General features: G+C 41.2%; 2 protein-coding genes across 10 annotated transcripts in view; one reads left to right on the top strand and one right to left on the bottom strand.

Annotated features, from left to right (window-relative positions):
* Positions 1-11,078: 11,078 nt before the first annotated feature.
* LOC145439014 (uncharacterized) lies at positions 11,079-13,940 on the bottom strand. The gene is made up of 5 exons (XM_080316435.1): positions 13,768-13,940; positions 13,125-13,272; positions 12,662-12,846; positions 11,797-11,882; positions 11,079-11,361 (listed from the first exon to the last, which is right to left on the bottom strand). The coding sequence occupies exons 1-5, from the start codon at positions 13,863-13,865 to the stop codon at positions 11,225-11,227; spliced, it is 654 nt and encodes a 217-aa protein (XP_080172561.1). The 5' UTR covers positions 13,866-13,940; the 3' UTR covers positions 11,079-11,224.
* Positions 13,941-19,084: 5,144 nt separating this feature from the next.
* The window catches only part of LOC145439720 (uncharacterized), a 40,039-nt gene continuing 34,403 nt past the window's right edge, over positions 19,085-24,720 (top strand). For 3 of the 9 annotated variants that reach the window (XM_080317298.1, XM_080317296.1, XM_080317299.1), the window contains exons 1-4: positions 19,127-19,281; positions 23,201-23,311; positions 23,645-23,773; positions 24,205-24,321. In XM_080317298.1, the coding sequence (XP_080173424.1) occupies positions 19,212-19,281; positions 23,201-23,311; positions 23,645-23,773; positions 24,205-24,321 (427 nt within the window). In that variant the 5' untranslated portion in view covers positions 19,127-19,211. Of the gene's footprint in view, positions 19,282-23,200; positions 23,312-23,644; positions 23,774-24,204; positions 24,322-24,720 lie in introns of all 9 variants that reach the window. The other 6 variants (XM_080317292.1, XM_080317294.1, XM_080317295.1 and 3 more) reach the window with 5 other exon arrangements.

Below are 24,720 nucleotides of genomic sequence, written 5' to 3'. Positions count from 1 at the left end.
CGGACACGATGTCCGAGTGGCAACATAGTCCGAACACAACCCAGACATGATGTCCGAACACCCCCAGACACGATGTCCGAGTGTCAACGCAGTCCGTGTCTGGGGGGTTCGGACATCGTGTCTGGGGTGTGTTCGGACTGCGTTGACACTCGGACATCATGTCTGGGGCGTGGTGAGTTAGGACATGGTGTATGGAGGATGTCTGGGGGGTGTTCGGACATCATGTCTGGGGTGTGTCTGGGGGGGCGTTCGGACATCGTGTCTGGGGTGTGTTCGGACTGCGTTGACACTCGGACATCGTGTCTGGGGGTGTTCGGGCATCATGTCAGGAGTGTGGTCGAACTGCGTTGACACTCGGACATCGTGTCTGGGGGTGTTCGGACATCATGTCTGGGGTGTGTCTGGGGGGGCGTTCGGACATCGTGTCTGGGGTGTGTTCGGACTGCGTTGACACTCGGACATCGTGTCTGGGGGTGTTCGGGCATCATGTCAGGAGTGTGGTCGAACTGCGTTGACACTCGGACATCGTGTCTGGGGGTGTTTGGACATCATGTCTGGGTTGTGTTCGGACTATGTTGCCCCTCGGGCGTTCGGACATCGTGTCTGGGGTGTGTTCGGACTGCGTTGACACTCGGACATCGTGTCTGGGGGTGTTCGGGCATCATGTCAGGAGTGTGTTCGGACTGCGTTGACACTCGAACATCGTGTCTGGGGGTGTTCGGGCATCATGTCAGGAGTGTGTTCAAACTGCGTTGACACTCGGACATCGTGTCTGGGGGTGTTCGGACATCATGTCTGGGTTGTGTTCGGACTATGTTGCCACTCGGACATCGTGTCCGGGGGATATGGTGGTGCTGCGACTGATGTTATTGTGAATACATCGACTGCTCTTATTGTGAACATGAGACTGCTCTTATTGTGAACATGACTGCTCTTATTGTGAACATGAGACTGCTCTTATTGTGAACAGAATTGCTCTTATTGTAAACATAATCGAACCAACCCTGTAGGAGATTTCGACTTGAATGATGGAGAAGAAACTGCTTCCACGGCTGCGGTCCGCTGGTCTAGTCAGGAATGAATACCAGACGCTAGAAAGAAATACGTCTCTAAAACTATATTCAGCACGTTAACGCTGGCTGCCAATGATGTAATAAAGCAAACTTTATCATATTATTGCTAGTACGTCAAAGGCGTATTGCCGAGGGAGGTTTTGTTTACAACGTAACTGTGTAAGCGATGAAGCGTGACTCGGAACACGCTGAAACGCAGAGCTCGCGGGAGTTTCCAATCATTGTATTTATATCATTGTGTTCGAGCAACAAAACTACTTTCTACATGTCAGAAAGTAAACAGTTCGTATTTCAACTTTAAATTAAACGGTTAATTTTGATATAGTCCAGAAACGTAACCACTGGAAGAGTGAGCAGATGAAAACCTACTGGCATGTTCCAAAATAAAAAGTGCTTTCCTTATTTAGCTATATAGACTAAGAGCACCATGACCGACGTGATGGAAACATCCATCGAAAAGAGAGCATCAGAGTAAGCTAGTTACATTTCATTATAATTACTGCTCAAGTAGAAACAATTGAATAGTATATTCATATTGAAACAGGGTTGTAACTAGGGCTGGGCAAAATCGAGTACCTGAGTGATTCGATTCTGAATCACGTAATTTGCTTCGAGTCGAGTCGAGTAATCGAGTATCACTCATTATGACGTCATAAACGAATGTAATATGTCGAAGTTCAAATATGTACCTTTTATGCGACCACAAAGAATATCATGCCTGTTAATCTGTTATCCATCACACTAAAGATACTTTGGTATTTTTTCGACCATACTGATTTCATTGCACTTGGTGGCAATGTTGTGGGGTGATCATGACTTCGGAAATGTGCTGTTTCCGGTAACGTTCGTAGATTTGCATTATATGTTTCGAATGCTACGATACGGCCAATCGAGGTTTCAAGGCTTCAACAGTGAAAATTAGTATCGAAACTATAATTCTCGTTGATAAATTAACTTTCAGTGGCGAGGAGCGTATCATTTCGGTACTCGAAAAATTCGTCTTTTACTACTCGACTCGAATCATTAAAATTACTACTCGATTCAGATTCGAGTACTCGAATCATTGTGCCCAGCCCTAGTTGTAACCAAGCCTCAAGGCTCCGAGTCACAAGTCAATCTCACTTTTATAGTCTTGACTCGAGTCAAGTCGAGTCATTTTCAATTCACCACCGAGTCAAGTCCGAGTCCAATTCGCAAGCAGAGGGTCGAGTCCGAGTCATGGTATTATGACTCGAGTCCGAGTCCAAGTCATTGTGTTGACTGCTCAGTTTCCAGTTGAAGTCTTGTTAAACCTACTTTTTACAACTATACTTGTTGATATCGAATGGTTCGCATTGATAACATAAAAATTTTGCTCACTTTTAGCAATTTCTGGTCGCATTTTCAAGTACTCGTACCAATAGACGAAATCCTAATAGTGTGATTACTTTACTATTCTTCAAAATTACAATGAATTGTCGGTCTTGGCCAATGATATATATATCATTGGTCTTGGCCGTCTGAGTCTCGAGACATATGACTTGGTTCGAGTCATGCGTAATGACTCGAGTTCAAGTCGAGTCAATACACAAATTGACTCGAGTCGAGTCGAGTCATTTCCGTACTTTCATAAAATGACTCGAGTCAAGTCGAGTCATCAGAAAATCGGGACTCGAGTCATTACAACTCTGTATTGAAATGAACCCGAATATTTTCGGCTGACACTCGTCAGGGGTAATCGTCAGCAACTAGTAGAGAATTCAAAAGAACAGCGTATATCAACAATCATAACACAAAATATGACGTTACCAGCACCCTAAGCACGTCCCTAAATCAGCATGTTCCTAGATTCATTAGAACGCGCTCGGTGAAAAGCTCACCCTTAACTCATCCGCTCAAGATCAAAGGCCATAAATTCTGCAATTGGCCAACACTTGTTGGATACAGCACCGTAACTGCCGCACCCCAAACCCCCCAATTGGGGGGGGCCCGAGCTCGAAGGGGGCCCAAAATTATTTCGTCAATTAGCATAAATCATAGAGTATTTTTTTGAAAATTTAGGCAATTTTTTCAAAATTTTTTCGCGCTGCGCGCGAATTCAAGTAGTCATTTGTCTTTATTATTGGGTATTGGGCCATTACCGCGCCACGACCTACCAAGACATACAATCTTGTTTTGGCCATATAACACGCTACTCAAGAAGTGTGCCAGAACGATCGGCAGCGAGAAAAGCTTGGCCGAAAAGGTCTATGCCTTTATGCTGACCGAAGACTTCGTTATATATACAAAATACATATAGGCTGAATTGTCCATAGGCGCCTAAATGACTGGCGCCGAATGTTGCTGTCTTTGCAATCTGAACCTCTCAAGACAAATACCATCCCGCTGGTAAACATTTTATGCCAGTGAAGAAATGCCAATTTGAAATCGTGTGCGTCTTTTAGTTTAGAAGCTCACGTTATGGGCGATTCTATATTTTTTGTTATATATAGCAGACTGGAAGTCACGAAATAGCATGTAACGAAGTCATATCAACGGGTCCGCCCGCCGAAGATGTTTAATTATTATTTACGGGCCCTCCCGTTTTCAAGACACTTCACTCGGCTCTACCGTTGAATCTAATTACGTGACAATGGGTGCGGGTTCGAGTCCGACCGAGGTCGACTTCCGAATCCCGATACCTAAGTGTTGGAGGTTTACCTAGGCTCCTCCTCGCCACCTCATCCGAGTCAGCGGTGTCTTACAAAAGCCTAGAGGTGGGCCGTGCTATAAGTCGGCAGTTACGGAAAATAAGAAGAATATCGGCCTGGTGTAAATGACCATAGTAGTCGACAAACACCATGAATACCCCAAACAAACAAACAAACTAATTACGTGAGTAGCGAGGACAATAAATTGATAGCATAATATATATGCAATCGCCGATCTGATTGACCGATTTTATCATAAATTATCGAAAATTTTCGCGCTTCGCGCTGCCTCATAATAAAGTACAGATGATTTCGTGACAAAAGCGAACAACGTGATGGGGGGGGGGGTCGTTTTACACCCTATGGGAGCCCAAGACCCACGTTTTTGGGGGCCTGACGAGGTACTGTTTCGTTCCTGCCAATGGGTATACGCCCGAAGATGTTTAATTGTTATTGAGTCGTCCGACCTTTCAAACACACCTCACTCAGCTCTACCGGCAAATCTGATTACGTGAGCAGAGAGAAGATAAAACATGATTACAATATATATGCAATTCCCGATCATACTGACCGATTCAATCATGAATTCTAGAAATTTTCCGCGCTTCGCGCGCTTAGGCGACAATAGGCCATTGACTAAACAAACTCCCAACAATATGATAAATAGCGGTAAACAGGGTATCGCGGGAGGGGGGTCTGGGGGGCGAAGCCCCCCAGAAGTTCGGCCTATAACCCTATGGGGGGCCCAAGACCAACGTTTTGGGGGGGGCCTGACGAAGTGCTGTTACGGCCCTGGTTGGATAATCCCGCCTGTGCAAAAAATTAGCGAGACGACAGATTTCGCATACTCGGAAAGGGTCGCTCACACTTTCAATTGTGTGCCTTGGAGTCGACTTTTATCAAAATGCACCAGCCAAGGCTGTGTCAACAAAAAGAGTTCGTGTATCATCTAAAAATAGTATATTGAACGCTCTCGTATTCGACATTTCTTGCAGGTGACGTCATATTCTGTATCACGATTGCTGATATACGCTGTTCTTTTGAATTCGCTACTAGTTGCTGACGATTACCCCCGACGAGTGTCAGCCGAAAATATTCAATTGTATATTGAAGTTCTGTACCTCCAAGAAGCTATTCAAGTAGAAACATACATAGAAATTTCCCCTCGATCAGAGATAGTCGATAGGGCCTATATACCATGTCTGTGGTGTGTTAGTAGAGTACTGCATTGCAACCAGGACATCATCATCATCATTGGTTTATTAGCAATTTTATCAGTTCAATACACCACCAAAAAAATGCGATACAATGAAAAGAAAGGAAGATGTCGAAGCGACTAGGAGTTGTCTATGGAATCGGACACCCACCTTGGCCTAGGCGATGTAAAGAGGAGGCATGCACACTGAATGAAAGTAAAGAAGATAGTACATAAAAAAGAAGCGACAAGAAATAGGGCGGCATGTCATGGGAAGCGAGATCGATAGGTCAGTCGTGGTCCGGTAATCTTGAGGATGGACTGTATTTATTTAGTAGTAATTGCTTGTATTTCGACTTGAATGTGGACATGCTCATCATGTTTGGGGTATGTTTGGAGTGTGTTGGTACTGTGTTGCAACCCGGACATCATGTCTGGGGTATATTTGGGGTGTGTTCGTACTGTGTTACAACTCGGACATCATGTCTGAGGTATGTTTGAGATGTGTTCGTACTGCAGTGCAACCTGGACATCAAGTCTGGGGTATGTTTGGGGTGTGTTGGTACTACATTGCCACACTTGAAGACACCCCATAGTTACCCTAGACAAGATGTCCTTATGTTCGGTATGCTCCTTATTGCCAAAATGAAAGGCACCCTTTCAGAAATTAGGAGTATTGTGACATTTGCAAGTTGCGTCTGATCCGTGGTCCGCTGTTTACACTGTAGTCTTTGTAGTAGTCCGCTCGGTCCGCAGTTCCTCTCGGTCCGCCGTTTAGTATTGCAAGTTCCGCTAATTCCGCGGTCCGCTCGTTCCGCCGTTTAGTATTGAGCTATTTTGTTATGGTCCGCTCGGTCCGCAGTTCCGCTCGGTCCGCCGTTTAGTATTGCAAGTTCCACGGTCCGCTCGTTCCGCCGTTTAGTATTGAGCTATTTTCTTATGGTCCGCTCGGTCCGCCGTTTAGTATTACATGTTCCACTGTTCCACGGTCCGCCGTTTAGAGTTGCCCACATAATGCCCACCTTGATAATTTAATTTTTGAGTTTGCGCGGGCAATTGTTTGTTCGTTCATTGTAAAAAGCGAGATAATTTTAAAAGAGCGGACTTCCTCGAAACGCATTGTAGAAATTCGTTTAGGTACGTGGGAAGAGTATAAATATAACCGGTATTAATACATTGGAACAGTAGACCAAAGATTGCTGTGAGAGATTATAGACGAAGTTACAAAGAATGAAGAGAAATTCGACAGCGCGAGAATGGTCAAGCACTTCACGGATTACCGATGCGAATTGTTACGAATATTCAAAAAAGATGAAAACATCAGGAACATCAAAGGGAATACAAGAGAAAGGAGAAATTTCAGAGCGTGGACGAATCTGGTGCTTTACAGCAAACAATGCCCACGGCCTAATAACAGAGGTCGAAGAATGGAGTATCTTCGTCGGACCTGCAGAGGAAGATGGTGGGCGCTGGTTGGCCCATGGCATCATTGGACCAAGACAAGTGAACAAAAAAAACTGTTCTGCACAAAAATCCGCAATATTGAAGATACTCGCGAGTGCGGGCATTGAGCTACACGACGGATATCTGAGAACATTGAAAAGCACAAAAGTGGATTACATCCGATACATGTATGAACGGAATCCAGATGGGATCCCAACCGAGGTGTTAGCATGGTTGTACAAAACATCGAAGAATTGTATGATGGATAAGAGAATAAGCAACCTGCAAAAAGAGTGCTCGAACAAACCTTCAGCGGCAGAATGGGAGAAGTTATGTGTTGAAAAATTTGGATTGACGGGAATATCGGACTTGGTCATAAAAACATCATATGATCTGTGGCCACAAACAAGAAGCAAGGAATGGAACAAACTACAAAAAATATTGAGAAAAAACAAAGCAACAGAAATGACTGGATACGAAGCGTATGAGATAACAAGGCAAATAATCCACAATGCAGAGTGGGAAATGACGGGGAAGAAAATAACACCGAGTGAAGCAGACGTAATACTGTGCAACGCGACGATGGAAGCAAGAGCGGGTAAAATTGTTCACTCACCTCATATACTACTGGAGGGGTTGACTGGAGCCGGAAAAACACTGCTTGGAAAGTTAATGTTCCCATTGGCAATTGCGTATATCGTTGCACATAATAGTGAAGATGGTTGGCAGATAGAGCTAAGCACAGCCCAACACGTGGTAAAAGTGGATGACGCGACTGTTAATTTTTGGTCATCACCGAGATTACTTGGAACCATATACAACATGTACCATAGCGCATGGACAGCGAAAATACCCGGTTCCAAAAGGCCACAGGCAGCAGCTATTGCATTCATCACATCGAATGGACTAAGTAACCTACTCAAGTTTGGAGTAGTCGCTGATGAAGCGGGGGCGGCCAGAAGATTCCTAGTTGGGAAATTCACGCAGAAGTTTACAAGAGCAACACGATCCAGCATAACTGAAAAAACTTGCGAAGACCTATTAACACTATGGCAAAGCGAAATGGAAATAAGAGAAAATACATCTCAGAGCAGTATAGTAAAAAGCGGACTCTAAAGAAATATATCAAGACTGATTTAACAACAGAAGTTGATATTGTAACATTCAATGGATCAGTCATGCCTGAAACGGTTGTCCGACATATGAGCATGCAACACAATGAAAACGACGGACCAGCATGCAACACTTTAGCATGCCTCACTCTGGTTTCGGAACCGCTAATCCCTAATCCAGAAATCAACCCTTATACATATCCTAACCTCAACATGACTATCAAAGAGTCTTCGAGCCAACCCAAGACAATGAAGACTTGTTTATGTGTTTACGTGTTTGGAAAATTTATTGTTGTTGCCAACCATGAGTTATTAAACTTTCAAGTTTGAGTGGGCAGTGATTGATGATAAAGGGTTTGGAAAATGAGTATATTCACGATGTAATTAATATAAAAGCAAGGGAGGAAGGGGTCCTTATACACTGCTGTGACGACGGCAAGGTCACCTAGTCTATACCAGAGTTGGATCAATTGTAATTGAGCTGAATGTAAATAATTACATTTTTCATGTAATTGTGATTGAAGAATTTCTATTTTGTGTAATTGTTATTGGATCAAAATTTTGCTCAATTACAATCTCAATTACATTTTCATGGAAACCTGACAATCACGACATAAAATAATCATTTAATCAATCATTTATTCGTCGTACCAGTCAAAATCCGGTACGAACCAGAATGACGACGAGGGGCCTTAGTAAACAGTCACTACCTGTAATAATTAACGTATTTACATCGATGTTCTATGCGTGCTGCGTTATAACTAGATAATTCAGTCACGCTAAATCGTTTCAACTAGATAATTCAGTCACGCTAAATCGTTTCCCATACTTCAGTACCAACACAAAACTTTGTGAATTACAATATAGGCTAAACCAGTGGTTCTCAAACTGGGGACGTGCGGCGTGAAAGCATCCGAACGGAGTGCGACGCTCCAGTGAACTGAAATCGTTTCCGCGCTTGGCCCGATTCACCTTCATTTTATGGTTATTGCTCGGTGTTTAGTTTTAATTTCATATTGGAGAATTCTCTCATCAACAGTCATAACCTTCCATACCACCAAACTGTATTTAAGGATTGCTAACTTTTTGGTTTCATCGTGTGCTATGACGATAAGGGGGGCACGAAATATTCACTCTCATATAAATTGCGTCTAAAAAAGTTAGAGAACCAGTGGGCTAAACCAAGTCTTATTATTTCAAAAATGAATGAACAGCAAATAAACTCTTTTAAAACCTGTGCTGAACCATTTCCTACACCACGGTCAATGTTATTTTAATCTCTGATCAGTACCGAGGCTTGTTGCAACAATAGCAAAAAAAATCAAGTTTCCAACCAAGGCTTCATCAAATTTGATCACTCATTTGTAGAGATGTTATCCCGATCTTACCTCCAATCCTGGCCAAATTTACTGGGGCCAGAAACTTTTCGCACCCTAATGTTCCTCAAATGCAATTTAACAGTTTCCGAGCAAGTGAAAATGTAAATGCGAACCAAACTATTGTAATTCTTCGTTATCAGGGGGATCTTTCCTTTTGCATTTATTTTAATTTCACGCACCTTATCGGTATCATCCTCATCTCTGACGCCTTACCAATTTCATTTCATTATCCTGACCCAGCTCCGAGTAGCCTAATCGTTTGATTACATTTCATTGACTGTCCTGTAGCCTATTCGCTGTTAGTCGCTCAAACCTTTGGTTCTTAACAGTTGCTTGAAACATTTTTCTGTGTTTGTAGTTTTCAGTGCTAAGGATTAGGAATAGTTCGAATATGTTCGAGTTTTTTTTAATTAAAGGGTTTTCTACATATCAGGAATGAAACATGCATATCTTGAGATTGTTGCTAATTACGTCGCTACGGTTGTCAAAGAACACCTCTTTACAGAATCGATTACATGTTTAAAAGTAATTGTAATTAAAATTGTAATTAATTACATGTTTAACAGTAATTGTAATTTGTTATTTTTATCATTGAGTAATTGTAATGTAATTGAAACATGCGAGAAAGCAATTGTAATTGAATTGGAATATTGTAATTGATCCAACTCTGGTCTATACCCCATGCTTTCTGTGGCTGCTGAGCACCTAGCACAGTGGTCGGTAACCTATGGCTCTTTTGGGCATAAAGTATGGCTCTTTGCGAAAATTCTAATTTTGTGCATATTTTATCAATATTGGAGCAACTTGTTGATAAATCTTCGGCACGACCAGTATTATTATTCTTGTGGCAGTATATAAACAGGTCTTTGAGAGGTGATGACAACAATTCCGAGGAGAAAATATATTTCATTTGTTATCAAAATGACTGCCGCTAAATCCGCTTGATTATCATTTCATTTACTTTCACTTTACCATTGTTTCGTTCTCCCATTTCATGTATTTTAATTACTGCATATCGTGTTGCACTCTCAAGAGCAGGGGTTCTCAACTTCCCATGTATAACGGGCCGCATTCAAACAGCAAAAGACGCCGCGGGTCGAAGGACATTATTACCATGTATTTTGGGGCTACTGTAGCCCATATTCACCAGCCGTATACGGGCGTCTAGTTCATTTGTATGCATTTTAAAGCATTAATGGACATCATTTGCAATTTTCGTTTGCAATTCCTGTTTTTGTGAGAACATGTATCTTCCTGCGGCGCAAGTAAATTCCTTCGTGGAGCGTACATTGCGTCCATTACCGAAGCGGTATATGCTCCTTCAAACCCTTCCACCGCATTTTCTAATTTGCTCTGTACTCGAAATTTAGGGTGTCCCGCAGTTTTTTGCGAGGCCGGATTAAGTGTTTCAGGGACCGAATGTTTCAACCTCAGACAGTTCATAATTTCAATTTTGATGTAGGCCTACGACGGGACTCTGCCATTTGTGAGGCCAAAGTTGCCCTACACTATGCAATTGGGGTATCCCGCAGTTTCCGCTTTTTCCAGATATTTTCCACGAGGTAAGGTAGGTTCTATTGCCATTTGTGAGGCATAATTCGCCTTATACTCGAAAATTTGTGCCCCGCACTTTGCGCGTTTTCTAGATATTTTCCACGACGCCAGGCCAAGTGTCTCAGTGACCGAATGTTTAAACTTCAGATTCTTCATAATTTCAATTTTCAACTTTATACGACGGTCTTCTGCCGTTTGTGAGGCCAAATTCACCTTCTACGGGATAACTTTAGTCTCCCGCAGTTTCCGCGTTTTCTAAATATTTTCCGCGAGGCCAGGTTAAGCGTCTACGATGGTGAGTGATCGAATGTTTCACCTCAGATACCTCATAACTTCAATTTTTAACTAATACGACAGTCCTTTGGTGTTTATTGACCCTATAATTCACCATATACTCGACAATTAGGGTGTCCGTTGATTTTGAGTTTTCGAGATATTTTCCACGAGCGGGCATGTTCACTGTTCAGCGTTTACAAGCTTGACCGAACTGCGACTTGTATGATACATTTGTTGTCACTAAAGCGGATATAAACTCACACACAGTACGAAAGGAGATTAGTGAAAAGCTCAAATTTGTTTGCCTCTCGCACGCTGTGCGTATTGAAGTTATCAACATACTGCATTATCGTAGGCGGCAAAATAACTCAAGATAATTGACAATCGATGAAATGGAAGTTTTAATTGACAATGATGCATAAACTTGAAATATTAGCACGGCGATATTCACAAATCCACGCTGCAGATCACAATCAGACGCATATGTTGAAAACAATTGACGGTGTCGCGGTAGTGCTATGCATCACGCTGAATGGTGATAGCCCGGGTTTTCGAGGAAATTGAAGTACTTGAAATCACCGCACAGCTCGGCGCTTGCCGTTGCGCCGGCTTCTTCCTCCGACGGGGGTCGGCAAATCATCATCCCAACTGTGACTGGTCCTGATAAATGTAATCAGGAGTGTGCTCAACTGTGGAAATCAACATTATAAACTAGAGAGAGAGGTCATTGAATCCTGCAGACGAAGTAAATGGTTAACTTTTTTTAGGTTGCCACGTCACAGTGTGGAATACCAGGAAATATTGACAATAAGTAGTTCCAATGCGAAATGATTATAAAATTAAATTGTTGGATTGCACTCTCAGCCAGACTAGTACATACTACTAATATAGATAGTTGGCGGTCAACTAAATCCATATTTTTAGTAGTCCTATAGAGTTTCGAAAAGTAAGTATAGTTCTCGTTCTAGTTCTAGTTGGGCATTTTGAAAATCCAGTACCTTGTACAAGTCTGCTCTCAGCACGCTTCGCATGACCATGACCCCTCCAAGACGATAGTCTTATGACGTCATTACTAGTCAAAAGCGGACAGCCTACCTGTGACTGGAAGATGCGCGATTCTGACGAAGTCGTATTTTACTCCATTGTCATCGCTGACTTCAATCACGATGCTCTGCCTCTGTCTGAAATTGATTCACGCCCACCTATTACTACGACATGTAGGGTTGCATTTAAAACAAATATCGTTTCAGGCTTTTCGAAGTACAGAACTTCAATATTGCAGCAAACAATACGTTCATATTGTTAAATTTATTCCACTGGAAGCTTTTCGACTGGCTCACTGACTGGAACCTCCAAAACCGTCGCCGGCTCAACAGTTATAACACATCGATATAGATCATTGGTACGGAATGGGTTTTCTGATGATGATGATGATGATGGCGATGGCCGTACAAATGCCGCATAACGATGTAGTCCTGGTTAAGGATATTTTGGTATGTTTATGACAGTTATCGGAAGACTTTTTCGTCGAATGAGCCATATTTACCCTATATTTTCAATTGTCAATGCCAATTGACTGTGACGTCACAACTATGGATTGATGACTTGGTTCAAAAAGTGAACATGTTTTAAACATGTTTGTTTCACATTGAATTTTGTTTTAAATGTAACCGTAACGACAGGGGGAAACAAACACAAATGTGACTCAAGTGGGAGTACTTGAGTATCGACAACGACTGCTTTGATCGTATTTGCATAGAAGACAACAGATAACGGCGGCTCAAAGTGGTGTCGCCATGGTAAAGGATTACCCCGAAAAATTACCGATTTCATGCTGGGCTGTAAATTTCAGAGTAATCATATACGTTGACACTATGTCATATGCGGTGCGGAAACGGAGCCTCCAGTATACGATGCGCGTCCCACGAAAAATGGATCAGAGAAACCAACCTGAATTCACCTGTATAGTTTGAGACATACATCTCTGCCTTCGGGCCATGCTTGCTTGGCTTTGGACCAATCAGAATAGTCGTTCCTCGTAACGACGACGCTCTGCCACGCACGGCCGTCTACGTATTCTACGCCGGCTTTAATCCAAGTAGTCTGATCCACACCAACGAATAGTCCCGCTTGATCGAACTTAACCTGAGTCGTAATGTTGCAGGGTTGCATTCGTGTTCCTCTGTTATCGCAGTGGACATAACGCGATCGATGCGAAATGAGAGAAATTAGCTTCAGAAAGTCACTATTTTATCGGTTCAATGCGTGTCGCAAGCACCGTAATAATGTGATGTTTCAAAATGGTAAAACACATGAATGCACGAATAATTCGACTTCACACCATAAAATGATGAGGGAATCCCCGATGGGTATTAATGTCGTCCGACAACAAACCTAAAATAAAAACAGAAGACGTTTCTTACCGAGGGTCGGAACGTGAACCTTGTCTCTGCAACGAAATTTTCTTTGGTCGTATCCAGGCCCAAGACGTGTCCATTATACGCTTGTAAAATCGGGTCGTAATACGTGTTTCGCCAAAAGTCGGTTTTAAAGTTTGGATCCACTTTCAGGCTAGGATAAAAAGGCGTCACTCAAACTTATTGTTGTCACAAGCTTGTGGTTCACGTCTTTGGGGATTATGGCAAATTGTTTCCATCATGATTGTCATATATTAGAAACAATAACCTGCAACATGCGCCTTATCACAAGGACAGAGTGAGCCTGAGCTTTACTATAGATAACTAACCTACCGTGGGTTAGTTATCTCGAGCGCTACTATTCCTGCTCAAAACTTTCGGAATCTCATTTGCTAATTTAAGCTCTGCGTGGCGAGCTCGCCGAAATGTCGGCGGCATTGTGAGTTGCGACTTTGTAAGCGAATTTTAGCACTTCACTAGTTTGGGAAAACTTGGGCGTCATATTTTCTAATCATCATTAACAATTAATCAAGTCAAATGCTGTGCAATTCATGCGGATTCGAAAAGTGTATGTGTATTGTGTCTGTGTGTATTAACATAAGCTAGATGATGATGATGATGATGATGATGGTTAGTAAGAGGTCTATACCTGTTAAGCGATACCTGCACTTTATCAGGAACTGTACCGACTTTCCAGCTCAGCGCTGAAGGAATACCGTCGCTAAAATTAGTTGAAAAGAACGCCATTACTGCGAGACTGATTTCAAGTCACTTGCTCAGCCTGCCAGTGGTGAGTGGTGCTACTATAGAGTATGACTCTATAGTGCTACGCTTGCAGTTTGCTCAAACACGCAATATGTTGCTCGAACGGAGAGAAAGTAAACACATTTCATTCTGTCAGATTAGCGATACAAAATGTTCTACAGAGAAAAATTATGGATAACGTATTATTTGCTGAAGGTATACTTACACTTCATCATCATTGGTTTATTAGTAATTTTTATCAGTTCAATACACCACAAAAATGCGATACAATGAAAAGATAGGAAGGTGTCGAAGCGAATTAGAGTAGTCTATGGAATCAGACACCCACCTTGGCCTAGGCCAGGGGTTCTCAAAGTGTGGGCCACAGGAGCATTTGAGGTGGGCCACAATGCTATTTAGAAAATTTTGGAATTAATGTGAGTTTAGTTATATTTGTTATGTTAATCGCTAAAAATATATTCATATTATCTAATTATACGTAGGCTACGTAAAACTTTTCATCCGACTCTGATGAGACGTAGTGACACGTATGGAGTCAGCAAATTCATGTCGAAAATGGGAGGGAGACACCGCGGCTTTCTCCACTGACTATGACAACCTACGGCTAACAGCAACTAAAATAATTTCGAGTATGTAATAGCTGGAAGGTAATGCTGAAGTAACCAAGCATTCCGGCAGCGTCATATATATCAGATGTCGTATGCCGTTGGAAGGCGTGTGCAATAAATTAGGAATGAAGTGTAATTGAGCTACAGATTTACTGTACTTAGGCAAGTCGTCGTATTATTGTAAGATTAAAAACGCCATAATTGCAAATTATTAGCAACTTCTGGTGGAGGTATACTGCACCACTGCAACGAATCGTAATGGATTGAGGATTTAGCAAAGCGCATTATAATCTTCGAAGTCGGTTCAAAATGTCCGCCCTGGAAATCTTTGTACATAATGCAAGAGTCACATGAATTGATTGTATCATTGGATTGAATATTCTGACATCGCAACTTCAGTTGGTTTGGTACAAGACATACAATGTGCATTGTGCATTGTACAACATTCATATTACATAAATCTTTCTCCACTTCTCTGTAGTACCCCATCACCAATGAATTGTTTGAGCTGACTTAGAATGATTGTTATTCCCCACAATAGTGGAACCAAAATCCCAATCACACAGCGGATGCGTGGATTTGATCATTGTGTTTCGCGACGCGAATGGAGCAGCGGACGATCATAATATACATCAGACCTGGGCAAAGTGCGACCCGCGGGCCAAATGCGGCCCGCGAAGCTATTCTGTGCGGCCCGCGAAAGGTTGCTTGGAATTCAAAACATAAATCTTGCTTTTTGAATGACCAAAACAATAGGCTGTATCAAATGAACAGGATATTCGTTTACTTTGAAGCCTGTTCATTACTATGCCACGCTTACGCTGCCTACGTAGCCTACCTGACATGCGCAATCCAGATTCAAAATAAAATGACTCATCATATTTATCACCCATAAAGGATTAACGGGCACGCCCAAAAGATAAAGCCGAAAACTGAGATTCAAAAAGGTTTAGGTTTAGAATTTAGAGCACTAAATATTCGTATACTGGAGTCGGGGGTAAACGCGTCCTTTCAGTTTTTGCCGACTATGTCGCCGAGATTAGAGATTTTATTTAAAGGCGGTCTTATGACACAAACACGAAACACTCGGTCAAGGGAGGGCGAAGTTCAGAAAAACTACAAGCTTCGTTCAACATAAAAGCTATTTAAGCTGCACACTGATCGGAAGGCAGCGACTGTTGCATGTGGTTCTCAAACTAGGAGACGTAAAAGCATCAGAAGAATGACGTGAATCCGAAGTTTATTGAAAATATTTTTTTCGCGCTTCGCGCGATATATACCCACGGCTTATAGTTGTTGCTTTGTGTATTGTCCGACTTTCATATATCACAATTCTCTCATCAACAGCCATAATCTTCCATGCTATCAAACTATCCGTTGGGATTGCTAGCATTCTGGTTGCACTTTTTAATATTTTGTGATATCACGATAGGGGGGCGCAAAATTGTTCCCTATCATAAAGGGAGGCATGCCTAAAAAAGTTTGAGAACCACTGTTTTAGAGTCTTAATAGAAGAACGTGGATAGGGATAAAAAATGTGTCATGTTTAACCTTGTTTCGAATCATGACAGCAAATAGATATTTTTGTTCATTGACAGTCACTACCAACACCTACCTAATACCAACACATTCACTGAGCAGCATCTATTATGAATGTAATTTAGAAACAAAATTAAAATACGCCAGAGAATCAATCTAAAATTTTTCACTCACCCGCCAACGTATTTATTTTTCTCATTTGCCCGCCCGCGGAGGAAAATAATTGCCCACCCCTGATATACAGAGTTTTAGCCTATCTACAAGGGCCGTAACTGCTGCATCCAAACCCTCAATTGCGGGAGCTCGAAAGGGTTCAAGATTATTTCGTTGGTCGTTTGTTGGAGGATATTTCTTAGACATGAAAATTTTTCGTCGAGCAGCGCGCGATTTCATGATCTATATTTAAATATCATCAGTAGGCTAAATTAAAAGAAAAATGCGCATAATTTAGAGAAATGGGCATATCGGCGCCGTCGATTACCACTCATTGAACAGGATTATTACACCAATATAAGAGGTGGGCCACAGCACATTTTCAGACCGGAAATGGGCCACGGTCAAGAAAGGGCTGAGAACCCCTGGCATAGGCGATGTATGTCAGTCAGCGAGTGGGGATGTATGTCTATGTATGTCAGTCGTGGTCCGGCAATCTTGAGGATGAACTAGTATTTATTTAGTAGTAATTGCTGGTATTTCGACTTGAATACTAGTCCATCCTCAAGATTACCGGACCCCGACTGACCTATTAGTTATCGACTGTGAAAATTGCTCCTGTGTCCCGGGTGGCTCGGCTCTGAAAACGATGTCATATCGAACCTCCCGTCTACCTTGCATGTCGCATTTCACTGTTACATTTTTGTAGTGTTATATTGATATGTATAATGTATACGAATAAAGATTCTCTCTCTCTCTCTCTCTCTATATATATATATATATATATCGATCTCGCCTTCCATGACATTCTTGTTGCTTGCTTTTTTCTATACTATCTTCTTTACTTTTCATCCAGCGTGCATGCCTCCTCTTTACATCGCCTAGGCCAAGGTGGGTGTCTGATTCCACAGACTACTCCAAGTCGCTTCGACACCTTCCTATCTTTTCATTGTATCGCGCTTTTGTGGTGTATTGAACTGATAAAAATTGCTAATAAACCAATGATGATGATGATGATGATGATGAATATGGACATGCTCGTTGACTGTCCGATGGCCGGCGGGATACTGTTCCACACATCAGGTCCGGCATATTTGATAGAGCGGTGATCTTCTTTCGCCTTGACTATTTTTGTCTGCTCGAACACCATGACATAGCGATGTGATGAAGGGACAGAGAAAAGTCGGAACAATGACTTGAAGAAATTTATAAGCCAAACACCCACCAAGAAGTAAAACATGTTCAAGTTCAAGTTTATTCATAAAATTTCATCATTCCAAAAATCACAAGACTGCGATACAATGAAAGATAGGAAGGTGCCGAAACGACTTGGAGTAGTCTTTGGGATCAGACATTCACCTGGGCCTAGGCGATGTGAATAGGAGGCATGCACTCTGGATGAAAGTAAAAGAATATAATATAAAATGATAAGCAAATAAGACATGCGTTAGTGATTGCAAAATTATCGCAGAAAAATGGGCAAGCAATCAAGTTTCGAGACATGTCTTCTTTTGGCATGTGATTATCTACCTAACCTACGTTAGACATTGATCGAGGGGCGGGAGTGAACAAGCGTTACAATGAAATGTAATTGTTGTTAGTCACTCAAGTGTATATATAGTGTTCAACGGACAACCAGTGCTCGAGTAGGTAGTTTTTACTTCGACTCTTTACTCAAGAATTTTTGTTACTTGTTTTCTAATCATTGCATCCTCCAAATTAGAAGATTTGCTGCTAAACAGAGGGGCCATAGCTTCGTCATTGTTACTCACGAATTTTCATCTGTGTAACCTAATGTAGCCTAATAGTTGTCACGACTAATATAAGCTTTAGGCGCCTCGATATTCTTTTGGTCGTTTACTTTGTTATATTGCAATCTTTGCATATCATAGTTCTATTATGCAACACGGAACACCCTATACTTTGTTCGCCTTCTGGGCAGAGGTCAACTGATCTTAGAGTCGAATGATCGGTGGTTCTATGATATTTTCCCACGCAAGTTGCACAGTGCGATGTATACTGAACAGATAGGAAGGATGTCGAAAAGAACCAGTAGGCCAGTAGGCCTATCGCCTATGCTGAGTCAGTAATATTTAGAACTCTATGCTAGTTCCAAATATCCCTGCGCTGAGTGCAATAGGCTATAACATAGGGTTACCATACGTCCTATTTTAAGAAGTTTGGCCTCTTTTTTGACTTTTTTGAAAGTGTCCTCGGAGGGCGCGCTTTTGTCCTCTTTTTTTAGAATCTTGGTCAAATTTACGGTCAAATTCGCCTGAGATGCCGTAAATCAGCACCGAAGTAACGCTCCTGCGGGTATATCGGGAGCTGAGCCGAAAAGTTGACCTTTTTCAGCCCTCCGAATTTGCAACTTTTAACATTTTGAAAAAGTTTCCCATCTTCAGATTTCCAAAATATGGTAACCCTACTATAGCATAAGTAATTATATAAATTAATTATCACCAGATTATATCGGCATTATTGACTATGCGGTATTATCAGTAATGTAGGCTATTATCGATGTTCAAATATGATACCTACTTGTTAGTGCTCTAATTACAAAGTAACTGTACCATGGCCATGGGCGGACACACCAATGAATGGTTTATTGTGCCTCGAGTGGCAGATAATCTGACATTGATTCCGGCGTTATTTCTTTTATAGAATTGACTAATTTATACCAGGAACAATTACGACCATTTGAAAATACACGCACCGCCATTACACTACATGCATGTACCTATGATAGCCGTAATATGTAGGGTGTGAGTATGTCATTGAAGACGAATAACGTTTGAGTCAGTCGTTCCTCTCTGTTGTCGACAAATTTGTCATTATATACATACACCAACGAATTAGATTTTGCTTATAAATTGCGTTGGCGTATGATATCTGATACATGCGTGACATGAACGAAACCGCGTCTGATCATTTTAAAACAAAATTTATTACACGCAATAAATGCTGAGTCTGTAGGTTTCGCTATTTATTGGGAAGATTTGTGTTGTGTGAGCCGTGCCTCCATAAAATGCATCTAAAAGGAGCAATAAAAGTCTTATTGATTGTCGGCTCATTATTCTGTCCTGCTCAAAGCAAAGGTATACTAACTACAAAATTATATATCAAATTTGTAAAAGTATTTTGGCAGAACTGTAGCAAAAATTCGCTGTAATATCTATGTTATATGCGTGTATAGTGCAGGCCCAGTGCAGAATTGTAAAATATTTGAGATATAACTGCTGCCATGCTAGAGGAGAGAAATGAAATGGTCATTGATTATTATCTGGATTATTTCAACTCGTTTTGCTATCCATATCTATCTATATTGCTATCCTCGGATTTGCTTCGTTCAGAGAGCGGAAATGGAAGTATATATAGCCTACTACATTTTGTGTGGCTTGGTGAAATCTAAAATAATCGAATTCTATGACTTAATAGCTAGACAAGTAAACAGAAATGCAATCATGCAAAATATGATTTGAGTTAACTTGTGAAACACAACTGATGGTGGCGTGCAGGGCTGTTGTAGGCCGACAATAAAAATGAAATGCACAGGTCCGTAACTTACGGCAAATACAAGTAGTACGGTAATTGTGATTTGTATTCGTAATCGATTACGACGATTACAGCGTTTTCAAGTAATGGAAGTGGGTTGCATTCGAAAAAAGAATCAGAAGAAATCGTAATCGTAGTCAATTATTACTCATATTTAATAGATTTCTTTGTAAAGGAATGATTAGTTTTTGTTCTATATGTATACTACGACTATGGCATTACCATATGTTCCCATTTAGGTGTTTAGGAGGATTTGTCCTCAGTTTCAAGAAATCGGAAATGTCGTTCGAGGACGCCTCTAAATGTCTTCCTTTTTGGAAATCCGCCCTCCTTTATAGTTTTGACAGCTAGAAAACGCCATAATTGACGCGAACTATGTAATACGGACGTACGAGCGGGTTATTCGCGAGTAGGACTGTAAGAACTAATAGCAGAAACGAAGCATTTTCAAACTCCACTGCTAATTTTACATCACAAGTAGCCAATTAGCTATCTTCCTCATTGAGTAACGAATTATCCACCCGGGGTTAATAGATATTTGATGTAGTGGTATGATTGAAAGAACTACCGTCGTGCTGCATGTCAGGTTATCAATAAGCATCAGACACCTCACAGGAGAAGGGTTGTCATTCATCACCAATCTGCCTAGTTTCAAATGGCAATGTTTGGTTGGCTTTGTCAACGCAGTTTGAACGTTGCTTCTTGGCGAGGAGTATGTATAGGCCTATACACACCAGACAAAGATTTGAAATTTTATACTCGTCAAATAAAATATGACGATTCCCACATCGAAGCATTTCTAATCAACGGATGCTGATATAAATCAAAACCACGCCGTCCCTTGCCTGTCCTCGTAACTGAAGCTCGCCATATCTGTATTAAGTGGATTGTATAGGCATTATGCAATATGCATACGTATGTTCAACTAGAAGCATTCATTTTGGCATAAATTTCTTTTCACTTAAACCTATTATCAAATGGCCCTACTTGAAATGTGCGCCTTTTTTTCTCCGCGTCTTTTTTTCTCAACATTGGAATCTGTCACCATAGCCATCCGCTTAAGCACCATGCTGGCGTGGGCTGTAGCTAAAATAACAATCGTTTGGGCGATAAATCGTCAGCTGTAAAGTTATGCAATGAATGCATTGTGAGGTGGCAATCAAATGACGTCGCATTATAAAGAAAATTGTGCTTGCATGAGGCCTTCTCATCGCAATCGTTATTTTGTCTTCCAATATGTGTTCAAGGCTCAAGTTATAACACGCAAAACAAATGTAGGCTAATCATGATTAATCGTGATCATGATCGACTACTTCGAGATTTTGCTGTGATCGAAACCGTGATTCAGAAGTATAGCATAATCGTATCAATCACAATCCATTGCATTGATGAAGTTATCGCCCTCTGTCTGCTCACGATCAATGAGAAAATGGAACTGGACACAGTCGTACGTTTCATTTACTTTAAAATACGGAATAGAGCTATCATAGCAATAAAAATCTATAATACCGCCAGGGCACGTAATCCGGCTAAGGGCTACCAAGCGTCCTCCTTTAGGAGGATTTGTCCTACTTTTTGAACAAATGTCCTCCCTTCGCCCAAATGTCCTATTTACTAACAATTTGTCCTCCTTTTGAGCCTAAAATGTCTAAAAAGACCACTGAAGACGTTAAAGTTTGGCCTAAAAGATGGTCGACGGGTTACGCGGGAGTCAAATCTAAAAAATGACTTTTATTTAGTCAACACCATAGAACTATAGTTGAAAAGTCGGGAGTCGAGCCAGAGTGATGACCTTTTTCTCGGTAACACAACGAGATTTCCAGTACATATTTCAAAATCAGCTGTTTTCAATTTCGGCAAATTAACTTTTTTGATTTGCTTAAGTTAATCTTACCATATTTTGGGAATCTAAAAAGAGGACACTTTTTCAAAAATTTGAGACTTTCAAAACCGGAGAAGAATTCTCAAAAATCGGTGAATTTTTCCCACTTTGTGATCGGTTGACTAAAAAAAAGGTCAACTTTCCCGCTCAGAGCCCAAAATACCGTTTCTTCCTCCACATTGCCGGAAAAAAGGTCATTTTTTCGCTCAGAGCTCAAAATACCGTTTGAGCGTCACTGCTGTGCTAATTTACGGCATAGGCTATCACTCGCATTTTGCTCTAAATATGACCAAATTTTCACAAAAGAGAACAAAATTTCAAAAAAGAGGACAAAAGGGCGTCCTCCGAGGACACTTTCAAAAAAGTCAAAAAAGAGGACAAATCCTCTTAAAAGAGGACGTATATGGTAACCCTAGTTTAAGTGTCCTCCTTTCCCGATTCCACAATATGGTGACCCTAGCCAGGCTAACGTGAATTGATAGGAAAGTGGAATATTGGTTTTGTTTCTCTGTTGTCGCCAGGATACCAATATCAGAGCACATCGCTTCGGATAATCAAATCCGAATCGAATGTTGGTTTTAATAATCCGGTAAAATACGCCCACATGGACACTGGACAGTCTAACCGGCTCTAAAATCTTCTGTTTTTGGCTTCGGCCTTCCATATGCGTGCGTTACAATCTACATATCCCCAAAAGTACGTAAAACAAGAGAAAGTGTTCCAATTTCCAATTCCATAAGTTAGGAAAGTGGAGGTATTTTATCATCCAATTTTCGAGTTGAAAGACCAAAAATTAGCGTAAGCTAACAAATTTCATGTCTTATCTGTTATGGTCGGATATATAATGACGGAGTTCCAATACAATTGTCGGTTGTAATATTTATATGCTCAGTTCATTTCAGTTTATTCATAATTTTATCATTTCGAAACACAACAAGATTGCGATACAAGATAGGCTACATACTGCACACAATGCGATACACAAGACTCAGCGCAATGAACAGATAGGAAGATGTCGAAACTACAATTTGTGGTCTATCAATCTAACATCCGTCGTGGTCTACCGGTATATACTATTACTGCCCAGCATCATTGTTATTACATATACTGATTGCTGTCTTATTAATTTTATCGATTTTGTTGTATGCGATCTTCGGCGGTTCTTTCTCCGGACTTTTGTGTAAAAGCGCCGTAAGAACGGCTACGTAGATGACGAGATGCCACCAGCTAATTCAGAGACAACATGACCCGCGTTATCTAAATAGATCAAAGGGTTTCAATGAGTTATCCGCCCGTGCAAGTATCGTTCGTCTAATCTTCTGTTGCGATGGTCCTGCAAATTTAGTCATGGAGTTAGCCAGAAGGTATCATATGGCTCATCAAAAATTAGTCGGTCCAAGATTATGACGCAATCGTGGTGACGTACGGAAGCATCAACCATGACTTGTTTCAATTGTTCAGTTCGATCGATTTCACCAGCGTGGTCTACGCAAATATGTCCCCTTGTGTCAGTTGTGTGGTACCAGTGTTGGCCAAGATTGTGGATTGTATGTCGTGACTGTCACTTTTTACTGCTACAGAATGCGAAAACCCGAATCCATGCGATTCAGCCGCATCATGTGAAGAAACTACCACTGGATATTATTGCGAGTGCCTGCAAGGATATACTGGAACCGGCATCACCTGTTCAGGTCAGGTCAATGCATAGTGAACGTGCGATGTCTTGTTTGAGTTTGTATGCCCACATCAATATGATGGACGGGACTTGCCCTAATTATAAGTATTCGATGACTGGTCGACGAATTGATTATGCTCACTTGCTTCAGATAGGGTATTCTGGTTCTGAATACCGCTTGTATGTCCTTGTTAATGCAGTGATTAATTTTTTAACATTACATAAGGCTGGGGTCACCAGACATGAGCATATCCATAATGTTGGCTACAGACTGTAATTCAAATAAAATTGTTACATCAAAAACATGTTCTAATGTGACGTTACACGTTTAGATTGATTTGCTTAACAGATATCGACGAATGTGACTCTTCATCAGCGAACGATTGCGATGTCAATGCTGATTGTACAAACACTGTTGGTTCATACAATTGCCAATGCAAGTCCATGTATCGTGGTAATGGGACGCTTTGTGACTTAGGTAACATAATGTATAGGTTCAGCTACTCATAGTTGACAACTTTGTGTTTTGTACCTATAAAGAAATACTTGCAAAAGAAACAATAAAAGTATATTGTGGTGCTACAATTTTCTGTTAATTTTATATAGGCTATGTGTATGCTTCTCAGTGTCCATGCCTCTTATTTACTTATATCTTATAAAACTGCGTAGCCTACTACTATTGGTGGTTGTCTGTACCTTTTAAATTTCACTTCTGGCGAAAAAAAACGTAGCACTCTAACATTAGATATGCATTCGTTTTCTTCGATGTGTAGGCTAACGCTCGGGTCATGAGATGATTTTAACACTCATATTCGGATTGTGCTTCAAAAAGTTTGGAAACAACTGTTGTCTGGCTTCCCAATTGTGTGGATTTCGTAATGGCTTGTCTTTATGGCTACTTTTTGACAGATGAAACATGTGACGATTCAAATCCGTGTGACTCACACGCGTCATGCAAAAGAACTGCTACTGGATATAGGTGTGCGTGCCTGCAAGGATATACTGGTACTGGTATCACCTGTGCAGGTAAAAAATGCAGTGAATGTGCAACATGTTTTGCGTTTGTATGCCACCAGAAAGTGTGATCCACTGCCCAACGATCAATGTTCAATGACTGAGCACCGAGTATGCCGCTCAAGCTGCCCTACGTTTGCATAATTCTCAATACCAGTTTTATGTATTACTTAGTGTTGACATCTTTTTTTCTAACCAGACGAAAACATAGGTATACTTATACAAACTATCATTACTAACAACTGGACTTGGGAAAACACTGGTTTCGAATAGTTGGGCATATTGCACGCGTGCTTCATTGCTTCTGGCCTATATTTGATAGTGTGGATTTTATATTAGGAACAGGGTTGTAACGACTCGACTTCAGACGCAATGTTTGCTTGAGTCGATATGACTAAACTCAGGTCTTTT

The sequence above is a fragment of the Botryllus schlosseri genome, chromosome 5 (genome assembly GCF_051294905.1).
Source record: "Botryllus schlosseri isolate E-star chromosome 5, Bs_hap1, whole genome shotgun sequence".
In the NCBI taxonomy this organism is placed as follows: Eukaryota; Metazoa; Chordata; class Ascidiacea; order Stolidobranchia; family Styelidae; genus Botryllus; species Botryllus schlosseri.
This window is presented reverse-complemented; position numbering and strand designations above follow the sequence as displayed.

What these genes read in the sequence shown, in the direction of transcription:
- LOC145439014 (XM_080316435.1), bottom strand. Translation starts at nt 13,865, where the DNA reads ATGGCGTTCTTTTCAACTAATTTTAGCGACGGTATTCCTTCAGCGCTG. An exon ending in GTGCAGGTATCGCTTAACAG is followed by an intron (nt 13,273 to 13,767) that starts GTATAGACCTCT and finishes TTTTTATCCTAG; the next exon opens with CCTGAAAGTGGATCCAAACT. An exon ending in CGCGCATCTTCCAGTCACAG is followed by an intron (nt 11,362 to 11,796) that starts GTAGGCTGTCCG and finishes TACATTTATCAG; the next exon opens with GACCAGTCACAGTTGGGATG.